Source organism: Sycon ciliatum, chromosome 1 (assembly GCF_964019385.1).
Source record: "Sycon ciliatum chromosome 1, ocSycCili1.1, whole genome shotgun sequence".
Taxonomy (NCBI): domain Eukaryota; kingdom Metazoa; phylum Porifera; class Calcarea; order Leucosolenida; family Sycettidae; genus Sycon; species Sycon ciliatum.
Genome location: NC_088643.1, coordinates 41,147,264 through 41,160,358, shown reverse-complemented (window position 1 = coordinate 41,160,358; position 13,095 = coordinate 41,147,264). Strand labels below are relative to the sequence as shown.

The 13,095-nt window shown below is 46.3% G+C and overlaps 1 protein-coding gene across 1 annotated transcript in view; it reads right to left on the bottom strand.

Annotated features, from left to right (window-relative positions):
* The window catches only part of LOC135826220 (attractin-like protein 1), a 35,945-nt gene extending 25,477 nt beyond the window's left edge, over positions 1 to 10,468 (bottom strand). The window contains exons 1-6 of the mRNA XM_065338852.1: positions 9,995 to 10,468; positions 3,907 to 3,993; positions 3,442 to 3,555; positions 2,886 to 3,113; positions 1,809 to 2,298; positions 389 to 623 (exon numbers count right to left, since the gene is read on the bottom strand). Coding sequence (XP_065194924.1) covers positions 389 to 623; positions 1,809 to 2,298; positions 2,886 to 3,113; positions 3,442 to 3,555; positions 3,907 to 3,993; positions 9,995 to 10,194 — 1,354 coding nt within the window. The 5' untranslated portion in view covers positions 10,195 to 10,468. The remainder of the gene's footprint in view (positions 1 to 388; positions 624 to 1,808; positions 2,299 to 2,885; positions 3,114 to 3,441; positions 3,556 to 3,906; positions 3,994 to 9,994) is intronic.
* Positions 10,469 to 13,095: the final 2,627 nt, after the last annotated feature.

The window sequence follows — 13,095 nt, the reverse complement described above, 5'->3', positions numbered from 1 at the left end:
TTTGCAACCTGTTTCCTATTTGAAACCGTCTCCTCTACCTCTCATCCATGCCTGATTCACAAGATACAAGTCAGCGCGTACCCCTCATCCATGCCTGATTCACAAGATACAAGTCAGCGCGTACCCCTCATCCATGCCTGATTCACAAGATACAAGTCAGCGCGTACCCCTCATCCATGCCTGATTCACAAGATACAAGTCAGCGCGTACCCCTCATCCATGCCTGATTCACAAGATACAAGTCAGCGCGTACCCCTCATCCATGCCTGATTCACAAGATACAAGTCAGCGCGTACCCCTCATCCATGCTTCATTCACAAGATACAAGTCAACGTGTGCCTCTCATTCATGCATGATTTACAAGACGCAAAAATCAGAGGAATCTTACCAATGACGTACTCCTGCACGGCAACTTGATTCGAGTCATCTTCACCGCGTCCCCAAATGACCAACATCTTTCCCTCGACTAACGTAGCTGTGTGCATGGCTACAGCCACTGCCGTGTCGCCGACAGGTGCCAGTTGGGTCCAAACGATGGGCTTGGCTTGCAAGTTCAGGCTCCATAACTCGCTGCATGGCTTGTCAGAGCCGCTGATTCGACCCCCATACACATACATGATACCCTACAGGGCACATGTGGTAACCATTGTGCAGCACAGACAGTGTAACAAATAGTTAGAGCGAGCTACCAATACAATTGTATGATAATAGAGAGGTTCCGCATAACGGAATTGTCGTAGTAAAAAAAATGTAGTCGCTCCACGGTAAGTCGTATGTACACTGCATGTGGATCTGGGTTCCGCCATGCGGAATTTTCGCATCACGTAGCTGCCCTTGGCAACTCGGAATTCGGCAGTGTACGATTGGGACGACCTGGGGAGAGAATCATCAATTTGTACCCCAATCCACTTTACGGAGCACTTACGTTATCAGAGCCCTATCTACATACTTCAACTACGCAGACAACTTTCCGTAAGTGGAGTGCAAACTTGCGAATTCATGGGGTTTCCCCGCCCACTATTTAAACGTAAAGTTGCCCAACTTTATGTAGTGCGGAACCTCTCTAATAGTTATATGTACGGTTAATCCGGGGCCAGTGCCTGAGAGAGTGCCATACTGTACAGTCTACAGACGCGCTCCCACTAAGGTTACCGCACTAACAAACATATAAGCACATGCGCTTATAAGTGAATTTTCGCTACGAATCCAATTTTCGAAAATGAAATATTATCACCTAAACGCGCATGCGCGATCAGAGTTTGTTTGCCAGAGTCTTTGTGTGTGACTAGGTCTTGTAGTGTCAGTTTCATGGTGCCTGTATGCTGTTTGCAGACTTTTATCCGTGATGGTGTCAAAGTGATAATTTTGGTAGTGCTTCGCCTATAAGAGCATGCGCTTATAAGTGAGAGTGCGGTTATATCCGAATACAGGCACATGCGCCTATATGTGCGTTACTACGGTACTTGGGGGTGGTATAAGTTGTACTGTGTCTGTACGTGGTCTCCTGACCCTTGTGTTAAATGCAGTTCAGTTTGGCAAACATGTTTTGTTGATCATCTGCCTATTGTAATTGAGCTGTGCTGCGTAGGCATGGCCTTAATCTTTGAATATATGTACATGTACATGTATATTATGTACTTGGCACCTTTCTCTCGGCGGCGGTGACGATGTACAGCAATGTGCATGTCCAACGAAATAGAAAGGGGAGCTGGCCAGATATCTACTTAGTACTATTTACTATTTACACAGTGACAGATATGCATCTGGCCACACAGCAGGTCAGAGTATGGAACTCTTCTGGTACTTACAGACCAGACAATGGCGGTGTGCTCATAGCGATTACTTGGCACTGGACTGGTTGGATGCAATAAAGGTACTGACCACTCCGAAGAAGTAGTATTGAACACCAGCAACGACTCGAAACTACGATAGAGTGGCGCATTTGCGGCAAAACCGCCAAACACGTAGAAGAGGTCACCATGTGCAACCATGGTGTGCGAGGCACGTCCCTGGTATTGCCAGTTCAAGCTAGATGAAGAAGCAGGGACGGCGTCGACCTGATGCCATTGTGCATCAAACTTGAAGCGCTCACAGTTGACGCCGCCGCGACTGGCAGGGCAGACGCAGCGTCCCGTGCTGCTGCTGCACACGCCACCATTCTCAGTGCACGGTGCTTCTTGACATGACGGCACGGAGCAGTCCAGACCGGTCCAGCCAATCCCGCACTGGCACTCGAGCGTTGCAGCGTTACACTGGCCATTGCCGCTACACGTCGAACCTCCAGGACATGATAATAAGCTAGAGGCAGAACAAGACCCACACCAACAGAGACAGTGAGGCACCAACAAACAAATACGAAGTACAACGTCACCTCAACCAGCAGTAGAAACAAGAGCAGCCGCACGGAAAAACAGCAGCAATAGTGTTTCACAGGGACGGCATCAAGTACAAAACGAACTAGAAGGAACAGCAGCAATAGTGTTCCACAGGGACAGCATCAAGTACAAAATGGACTAGAAGGAACAGCAGCAATAGTGTTCCACAGGGACAGCATCAAGTATAAAATGGACTAGAAGGAACAGCAGCCATAGTGTTCCACAGGGACGGCATCAAGTACAAAATGGACTAGAAGGAACAGCAGTAAGAGCAAAGGTAGGGGAGGGGAAGTGATTGCAAAGATGTGTCCTCTGACGACCCTTTTCACAGAGGCCAATAGTCATATACAAGTGCAAAATCCATCATGAGATCAACTGCAGTAAGAATCATCAAGCACGTGAACAATTGGTCAAGGTTTACACCTGGCTGTGTGCAAGAATACTACTGTATCTATTTCAAGCATAGTATTATAGTCTGTATGCACTAGCTAGCAGCAGTGTCCTCCTAACCTGTATTTGAGCTTGAAGCCACTGGCCTCACTCGCTGCATCCCCGTAGAAGTAGATGAACATTTTCCCTGAGCTAGCCCTCACAACGGCTGGTGGTCGGCGAACTGCATTCGTGGTGTTGCCATCAATGTGCTCCGGCGCACCCATGGACTGATGGTAGCTGCTGTTCTCCACTGGGATAAACGATGTCAACGTGGTGAGATCTGACAGTAGCGGAGTCATGTAGCCACTGATGATCACAACACAACACAACAAACACAGGCATGCCACTAAACACCAGAATGCATTGGGCTGTACCATGTACCTGTGAAAGATGTCCTCAAGTGCAGGCATCCCCTTTCTGTGATTACGGAAAAACTATGACTTCCGTTTTCAATGCAGTACAATAGACCAGCACGATCTCCACAGAAAAGAACAAGCCTTGAAGAAGCTCATGAAGACTCACAACAGTGAGGAGAATTGGCATGTGATACTGATATACTTCTACATGAGACATTGCACAGACAACAGAATAGGATACTGAGGATCTTTCAATATACACATTCCGATGCACATACCTAAATGAAGCTAGCATCGGCGAGCTGACTGAATCGCCGTCGAAAACGTAAAGCGCGTCCCATATACATTCCGTAGCAAAGTGTTCCACACTGAGCGATATCGTTGCACTGGAACTGTGAGGAGAGGAGAGGAGAGCGAGAGTGAGTGAGAGAGAGAGAGAGAGAGAGAGGAGAGAGAGAGAGAGAGAGAGAGAGAGAGAGAGAGAGAGAGAGAGAGAGAGAGAGAGAGAGAGAGAGAGAGAGAGAGAGAGAGAGAGAGGGAGAGGGAGAGGGAGAGGGAGAGAGAGAGAGAGAGAGAGAGAGAGAGAGTTGGCAATTACCATGCTACCCAGCTACATGTGAGCTGAATAACAAACAAGATTGGATCACATGTATAACGGAAAAAAGTGACCAGAAAACAAAACTGGACTCTGATTTTGTCATATAAGCCTGCTACGCACAGTTCACAACATGTGAGGCACGTACCTGCCGGAATCAATGAACCAGCTACAACCTTGTAACGCTCTGTAGGTCCCTGGGCCGTCTGTAATCTCCCCAGAGCTTGCATTCAGCCTGAACAGCAAGACAAACACCAACAGAGCGTTTACTCAGAGATACACCAGCTTACAATGCAGTTTAAGTTAATTTGACATCAACAGAATGAGGTTGGAAAACACTGGCCAAACATTGAACTTGTAGCAGTGTACCAATGCACTACTGCGGGGCGTAGTGCTACGTGTACTGCGTGAACTGCGCAAAAACCCACCCCTGGGCCATGCCACAGGATGTGCCAGGATGTGGTTGCAAGGTGAAGTTGCTCAATATCGCTTACAAAATCGCATCATCATGAAGAGCCAGGCGTGTCAACCCAAGCCAATGTAGCAGGAATGTAGCAGGAGCTTAGCACGCATACTAGACCTCAATTATAGAACACCCACGTGGTGGTTATCACTAGTCCCTAGCACCATGAGCATGCAACCAGCTGGCTGGAGGTGACAACATTGTGAAAACGCAACAGTACTCAGCGCTTGCTCTGCATCCTCAATATAATAGGTGACAATAACCAGCTCACCCTGTTGTTTGTAGTTTGGAGGTAGGTTTGTATCATTGGTGATACTTGCATACTTGCCAACCCTGCCGGAATTTCCGGGAAAATCCAGGAAAACTCACTTTCGTCCCGGTATACCGGAAAAGTTCATCTACCGGATTTCCGAAAAATGTCTGTCAGCACCTTTTTTCGTTGATTTTCAGTGTTTTGGACGCTCGCGAGCAGTGCTGTGCCCACAACGAAGCTCTAGCGAGAATCTTGAGCTAGCGCTTGAACAAGTACGTTTTTGTTATACATGCTGTACTATTTGCGAATGTTTTGGGGTCGTGTTGACATCACTATGATGTCACATGCATGTACAATATTTTGCACAATTTTTATGATGTAAAATAGCAGATCAAGGAAAAATGGGCAAAATCATGGAAAACCTCATCAGTGTCAAGGAAACTGGCTGCCAGGGGTTGGCAAGTATGTACTTGGGACCAGTGAACATCCGCAAAGTGGATGACATGAAAAGGCATGCAGGCACGATGCAAGTAACAACGCAAGTAACAACCCACGAGCCAACCAACCAGTGATAACTATGACCGATCAAAGACCGAGGGATTGATCAGCCATCAAGTCATCCATATCTCGCTTTACGTATATAGTAAATGTAGAGGCGAAGGATTTATTGCAATTACATACCAGTATAAAAACCGAGGTCCTCCGAGGTTTTTATAACTGGTATGTAATTGCAATAAATCCTGAGGCTACTACATTTATTATACATATGTTGACCTTCACTTTCCCTAAAAAGGAGTATTTTAAAAACAGTATTTATTGGCCTCAGTGGTATTTTATAAACAGTATTTATTGGCTTTTTAGGGAAAAGTGCAGTGCTACATGGAAAAGTGCAGTGGTATTTATTGAGTCAAAGCAAATTTATTTGAATTTGATACTGTTGATGGTGTGGTCACTAATGAGTGTGGGTATTTATCAAAGGTCAATGTATTTATTGCATGTCACGTGAGGGTTGCCTGTACTGTAGCAAATGAGCGCTCTAATGAGCGCTCTTGCTCAGCGGGCAGGAATTTTCGTGTATTGCCCACTGAATCTGCTCTCAGTACGCATGCGTACTGTCAGTTGCAGTTCACCTTGCGAGAGAAAGTGTTCCTTTTTTTGGTATAGTGGACAAGCAAATATGGAGAATGAAACTGTATCTTCACTGCCTCCCGATCCGGGTCCACTATGTGATGATGCTGTAAATGGAGATGAAAGAGGACCACCACGTGGAGCCGGTGAAGCAGCTACGGCTTCAAGTAGTTCAACGACGAGCAGATTTCAAGAAGTATCTGACGAAGATATTGAAAAGCTTATCGACGAAACGAAAAACCAAAACACGACAACTGCCACCAAAAAATGGCTTACCGTTCTGACCGATTTCGGCTGCAAGAAGAAAGTAACGTGTGATCTGGCCACTGTTTCTCCGATCGACCTTGCTGGCATTTTGAAACATGCATACGTCGAAATCCGGACCAAAAATGAAAAAAAAGATGTACAGCAAGGCAAGCCTCATTTCATTTCGTACTGCCATTCAACGACGCCTCACCGAACTACGACAACCCATCAACATAATCACGGACCGAGAATTGGTGCAAGCAAACCAAGCGCTCAATGCTTTGATAAAAAAAAAATGAAGCAAGATGGCCAGCTGAAGGAAGTTCAGCATAAGGACGCTCTTTCAGTCTTTGCAACGAAGATCAAGCTAAGCTTAACTCTTACTGTGTCTCCAACTATGAGTCTGATCCTATCGCCCTCGCAGAAATGGTCTGGTTCGGCATCACCAAGCATGTTTGCTAGCATGGCCGCGAGTCTCAGTGTGATCTATACGTGGAAGACTTTGAGGAGTGCAGTAATGCTGAGTATGGGGAGTACGTGAAGATAACAACATCGTACAAGTCGAAAACGCAGCAAGGCTCGATTTCTGCAGCTGACAGCGTTTCTGATAGTCGCCTCGTCAACCCCATGTATGTGAAAGGTTCCAAGCTCCTGTGGTCAAAACTGCCTAAGCCTACCTCTGGAAAGACACGTTTGTTCCAGCAAGTGAAGAAACATGCTACTCGTGAGTCTACTGTATGGTACAATGGGAAGCCTTTGGGTAAGAATACCCTGGGCAGCTTGATGTCAATCCTGTCTGTGAAATGCAACTTATCGCAGCGATACACCAACCACTCAGTGCGTGCATCTACGATAACTGAGCTCTGCAGGCAGAATTTACCAGCTTCGACAATCATGGCAGTGTCAGGGCACAAGTGCCAACAGAGCCTTGTGAACTACAATCGACCAACAGAAGCAGACAAGCTCAAGACGGCATCATTACTACATGTCCCCGATACTACACCTGCCGAGCCGGTTCATCCGGAACTGACAGGCATTGATCTGGACGCTCTCTTTCAGCCAGCAGCACCGCCTGAGCTTCCGTTGTTTCCAGACCTACTTCTGCAGCCACAGTCATCATCCAGCTCTCTTGTTCCGGCAGCATCTGATTCTCTTGTTCCGGCATCGTCTAATAGGGACGCAGACATCGATGCCCTGATCGCGAGCTGCACGCCCCAGGAGCTCCAAACGTTGGAGACGAAGCAGCGGGGAACAGGCGTGTTTCAGTCCTGCAACTACTCTAACTGCTCGATCACCAACAAAATCACTGTTCAAATTGTGAAGAAATAAAAAATTCAAAACCGCATTCGAGACTGCACTGGAGTTGTGTTCAGTGTAGCCTGCATTTGAAAACGATTCGGTCTGCTTGCATACGTTTGTACATTATATGGAACACCGGGGGCAAGCATGCAATAAATGATGTACAGCACCTCATACGCGCTCGTACACGGGCAATACCGGCTTGATACATGACCTTACGGCTGACGCCGTTCGGTCATGTATCAGCTGGTATTGCCCTTGTACTCGCTTGTACTTGGGCTGTAAATCATACATAAATGCTTCCAAACAGTACCAAAAGTGAAAATTCACTTCATGTTTTGGTCGAGTATCATTCCGACAAATCCGTATTGTCTGCCGCGTAAACGGAGGAAATATTTGGAAACTTCTAAACTTGGTTTACCGGGTGCTAGCGGCCGTTGTGAGTTCCCTTTGGGAACGGACATAATATTTAACTTACTTTTTTTCTTACCATACAGCTCCACCTTCCCGGAGCTGCCATGCGTGCACTAGTGCCCTGAGTTGTCAAACACCTGCCATGCCGTTTGCAATAGCAACTCCCACACATCACGGCAGCTGGCATATTGATTGAAATTGTTTTCACGGTGCAATATGGGTTTTAATGAAGAACACTCAAAATGGGTTGAAAGCGTTAAGAAAACGCCGCAAAGCATATCTATATCTCCTGGTCATGGCGGATTACTTTACGCGATGGGTCGAGGCATTCCCTTTGCGCGATATCACTGCTGCTTCGGTCGCTGCAGCTGTCGTTAATGGCTGGATCAGTCGGTTCGGTGCACCTGAACAGCTTCATTCAGATCAAGGGGCCCAATTCGAATCTCGGCTATTTGCGGATATCTGCTGTCTCCTTGGTATCCGGAAGACGCGAACCACGCCGTATCATCCTTCTGGCGATGGTCTGGTGGAGCGCGTCAACCGCACTCTTCTAGGTCTGCTGCGTGCCCACATTACTCCAACCAGTACGGAGTGGGATGCAACGTTCCCTCTCGTCTTGTTGTCATATCGTGCTGCAGTGCACAAGTCCACTGGATTCAGTCCAGCGCGCCTTCTGTATGGTGCGGATGTCCGGTTACCAGCTGATATTGTGCTCAATTTACCTTTGCCACCTTCCACTGATATGCATACCTATGTCCGAAGTCTCGACACTTCTCTGCGGAATATTCACGTTGAAGCCCGTCATAATGCTGATCTTGCTCATGCGTTTCAAGAACAGTTCTATAACCATCGCGTTCATGGTGAGCCTTATGTTGTCGGTCAGCAAGTATATCTTCATGATCCAGTTATCCGTGCTGGCGAGCACCGTAAATTTCATCGTTTCTGGCCTGGTCCACATACTATTGTGCGTGTTCATGGTCCGACATCATACACGTTATTGCTGAATGGAGTTGAACGTACTGTTCACTTCGATCGCTTGAAGCCAGTTACTTCATCGTGCCCAGTTACCTTACCGTCTTCTGTCAATGATCTCCCCGACCCAGTGAGTTTGTCAGCTCATGACTTTGTTCTTGTTGTGCCACATGATGCCGATGGCTCTGTGCCGAGTACGCCTCCGTTGTCGCCGCCTGTTGCCGTATCACCTCTACCTCCTCCTGTTGCTACTCCAGTATTAGTGCGTCGATCAGGCCGGATCCGCACTGCTCCTGCGAGATTTGGTGACTATGTTTTGTAGTTAGGTCATTGTATACCCGTAATTGTTTTTCTATATTATACATTTAATTGTTTTTGCCCTGCTTGCCTATTATTCACGAGGTCGTGAATGGTGAGAGGAGGGGAATTGTGTAGTATAGGCCAATAATTGTGCAGTATAGGCCAATGATTACTTGAGTATTACTGTAATCATTGCATGACGATTGTTATTTCTTACATTAGTATTTCGTATTTCCTGCTCCTGTCCACGTGACGAATCGCTGGCCTTGTAAGCCGCGCGCATGCTCACGTGTTTCTTGCCTTTCTTTCTCTTCTCCTCTATGACAAGTTTTACTATCGATATGAGCAATTTGAGTGCCTGGTGAAACCTGAGAATGGGAATCTTGTCTTAGGAAAGGGAATCCTACATATCATATCATCTCTGGATACACGGGGCATGATATCAAGAGTACATAATCTCCCAGAGTGTGCAACGCCTGATCCAGCTCTAGAGCTCTGCATAGGGTCTTGGTCGAGCGTAGTCGGATCTTCTGATGTCATGCGTACACTCCACACCAGCGCAAGGCCGGTCTCGAGGCAGGGCACCGTTATTTTTGATCCGAGATTCAACTCCCCGGGTTCCCCTCAGACGTGTGCGGTAATATGACGCAAAGATCCGATGACGCTCGACCAAGACCCTATGCAGAGCTGGATCAGGCGTTGCACACTCTGGGGGGTTATGTACTCTTGATGATATTCGTACCGTAGGGACAAAAATCCTTGAAAGAGTTGACTGCTTTATTTATTATGTCAGTTACGAAATTTACAAAATTAGATAAAAAAAACTGAGAAGTAAACTTGTTTGTACAAGTAGGCTGCAAGCTTGGATCATGGTGCGAATGAATTATCCGTGTTAGAGGCTGTATACATTCACTTGTACAAACCTGATTTGTGCGTTCAAAAAGAAAGTGAACTAATTACTTGCCTGTCAACATAAGCACATCGGATTGTACAGTGTACCAGGAGCTGTGCGTTTTTTTCTTGTTTTTTTTGCATGCTCAATGAAGACAGGAAATGTACATAACGTTTGGCTGTGTATTAACGAACTACACACTCGGTACTGCTGATCGATCGTGGAAGTAATATTTTGTGACCGTATTAAAATGTTAATACAGCACCTACCTAACACGACCAGAGCAGTAGTTGCAGGATGATCCAGTCCAGCCAACATCACACAAACAGGAGCCAGAAACTAGTTGGCCATTTACACAGGGTACCGTTGATGCACTGCATTCAGCCAGCAAACTCAGACAAGCAATTGCAAGGAGCGGCGATAGTGAAGCCATACCAGGCGGCAATGTACTATGCTTCCTCTTTTCCATTTTGCTGTCAGTGACACAAACCAGGCTACTGGAAATTCACTTGTTTCCAAAGAATTTTTTAAACGTCTAATGGTATTCGTCCAGAGCATCCATGCTGGAAGCCCAGCTACTAGTAGCCTTCAAAGTTCAAACCCTCAAAAAGCTCGCAATGACACTAGCACAGTTATCCAGTTCTACGGAAGCAGCTTGACTTTGTTTCACTAACTGATGCCTGCTGTCGTGCTGAGAAAACGAGTGAGAAGTCTAGACATCAACAAGACTGGATCAGCAGTAGTGGAACGAATTATTTCGTGTGGTGCGTGGTGAGTACGTGAGTACAGTATACAGTACAAGTGGTGACGCGTGATTAGGCCTTTTTAGGGGAGTGCCGAGTGGAGCTAGCCGGATTTGTCAGCAAGACTCAGCGCTGCAGCATGAATCACTTGAGTCTTGAGTCTGTTGAATGGTACTTTCAAAAGTAGAGTGTGCAGGTACTATACGTATGTACGCAGACTTCACAGTCACAGTGTTCAGTGCAGTGTACAGTGTACTTGAAGTTGTGCAATGTCATCATTACGTCACTATGACTAAGGATAACGGATGCGATACAAATATTTTACTTCCTGCTTTGGGCATGTACGAGTCGTTTGTAGACTACAGTCAGACCTCGCTTATCCGGTCCTCGTTTATCCGGATCCCTCGCCATCCGGAAGAAAATCGTTGGTTACCGATTTACAGCATATGTCATGTACACATACAGTGTGCGTGTCAGATTATCCGGTTCCCTCGCCTATCCGGATATTTTTCTGGAAGACGGATGTGTGCGGTTATGCGAGGTCTGACTGTACCACTTGCACTTCACACAGGCTTGCCCTGCAGGCCTGGTACGGGCACCAGATCAGAGTACTGTACTAAAAAGCAGGGAGTAGTAAAATATTTTACTACTCCCTGCTAAAAAGTAACAATATGGCCATCTTGATCAAGCTTGACCCTTCAGGGGAATTGAGGACATCACTCAACAAAAATAAATTTGCAGGAAGCTCCGAAGTCAAGAAGCCAGCCATCGCATAAGGTAAAAATATGATCTACAGAATTAATGTTCAGCCTCCCTTGCCACTTTTCGACCATATAAATTATTTTAATGTCAACCCATACTGGCGCCATGGCCCTGCTTGTACATACATGTATATACTCTGCCACATGATTTACCTTGCAAACTAATATTTCGGTCGCAACAAATGTTCGGCCTCAAAGACAGAATGAACTCGGATGGAGAGCCAAGGATAAATTTATAGAAAAGAAAAAGGGCCAAGGAACTACAAGTTATGCTATAATGTCCACCAATCAGCCCATGCGATAACATTGCACGACACTGACTGACGATACTGACGTTCTACAACTAACTGGCTAACAGGTCAGGTCAGTGTCGTGCAATGTTATCGCATGAGCTGATTGTTTAGTAACTGGTGGTGTTAGTGGACATTATAGCATAACTTGTAGTTCCTTGGTCCTTTTTTCTTTTCTATAAAGAAATACGCGCCGAATATTTTTAAATACCACAATCACTAAATACCGCAATCATGTACACAGGACAACAATGGCAATCAAGGCTAGTTAGTCGCTACTCTGGGTTTCATCATGCTTTTGCAATCCGCATCAGGCAACAGTGTTGCTTGTTGTATTTTTCATCGACCACCGCACACCATAACTGCAAGCGCTCACCAGCCGACCTCAAGTATCACAAGTATGTGCAATGAATCCTTAGGCTCTGCATTTATTTATAATTATATACAGTCACAGCAGTGGCAACTGAAATCCGACCCCTGATCACATCTGTGCTCGAGTGCAGCACCGATTCTCCGAGCGGCCTGTATATTGTAATGTAACTGGGTCATGTAATGTGAGCGCACCGCTCCGGGGGTAGGGTTTCAGTTGCCAGCACTATCGTAGAGCTTTTCCAAGGACTCGGTGCCGTGCCCGCCAGCGGCTTCTTTGAGCTTCTTTTGCCCGAGAATGGCGGAAGCGTGAAACTCGAGTAGCAAACAAACCTCGTTCTGCCTTCCGTGTAGCTCTTTTCTGCATTGTCCTGTCATCTTGGAACAAAGGGAATACAGGCAAACATCCAAAGTGGAAGGAGTCCATATCCATATTATCCAAGACTGTATACAGCCCTAAGCCAGTGCCGCAGCGCGGACTCTCTTCATGACTCACACAAATGACTTGCCTGATCATGACCCGTGCTCATGCATTGCCGCGAACCCAGAACCCTCTCGCCGTATTATAGCTTGCCTGTTTTACGTGGTTTTGTTCGAGTCCCAGGGCTTTGGATCGGACGACAAACTTTCCACCACGGCATGCGCTCTCTGGGAGACTTCAATCTCAGCTACACATGCCGTGGAGATCCCTGGATTTTGCGTGCACAAACTTCCGTTCCATACCAAAGTAGAAAAGCAGAGTACAGTATTTTCAGGAGTGTAAGCCGCACTGGAGTTTAAGACGCACCCAGATTTTTGTAGCGAAATACAGTGGACATCTACTGTAAAAGCCATTATTCTAACGAGGCGCATATAATATTATAACGATTTCCCAAAATTGACTAGTTTACGTGTACCAAAGGTAACGATTCTCACTCATTCTCAACGCTCAATCGCACAGTATAATATGTATCATATCCGTATAAAGATTTCTATTTTAACGACAGATTTTTCCTCGTTTAGGGCCTGGTCAGACTGCGGCAAAATCGAAATAATCCTGTGATTATAATCCGAATCTCCATAGTAACTTGCCGCCAGAGCGGCAAAATCGAGAGTTGACGCTCCAAAAAAAAGCAAGAACGGACCACGCATTTCCGCTCCAAACAGGAGTTTGACGCTGATACGCCATTGACGCTGATATTCGCTGATTTTTTCATCTCGATATCGA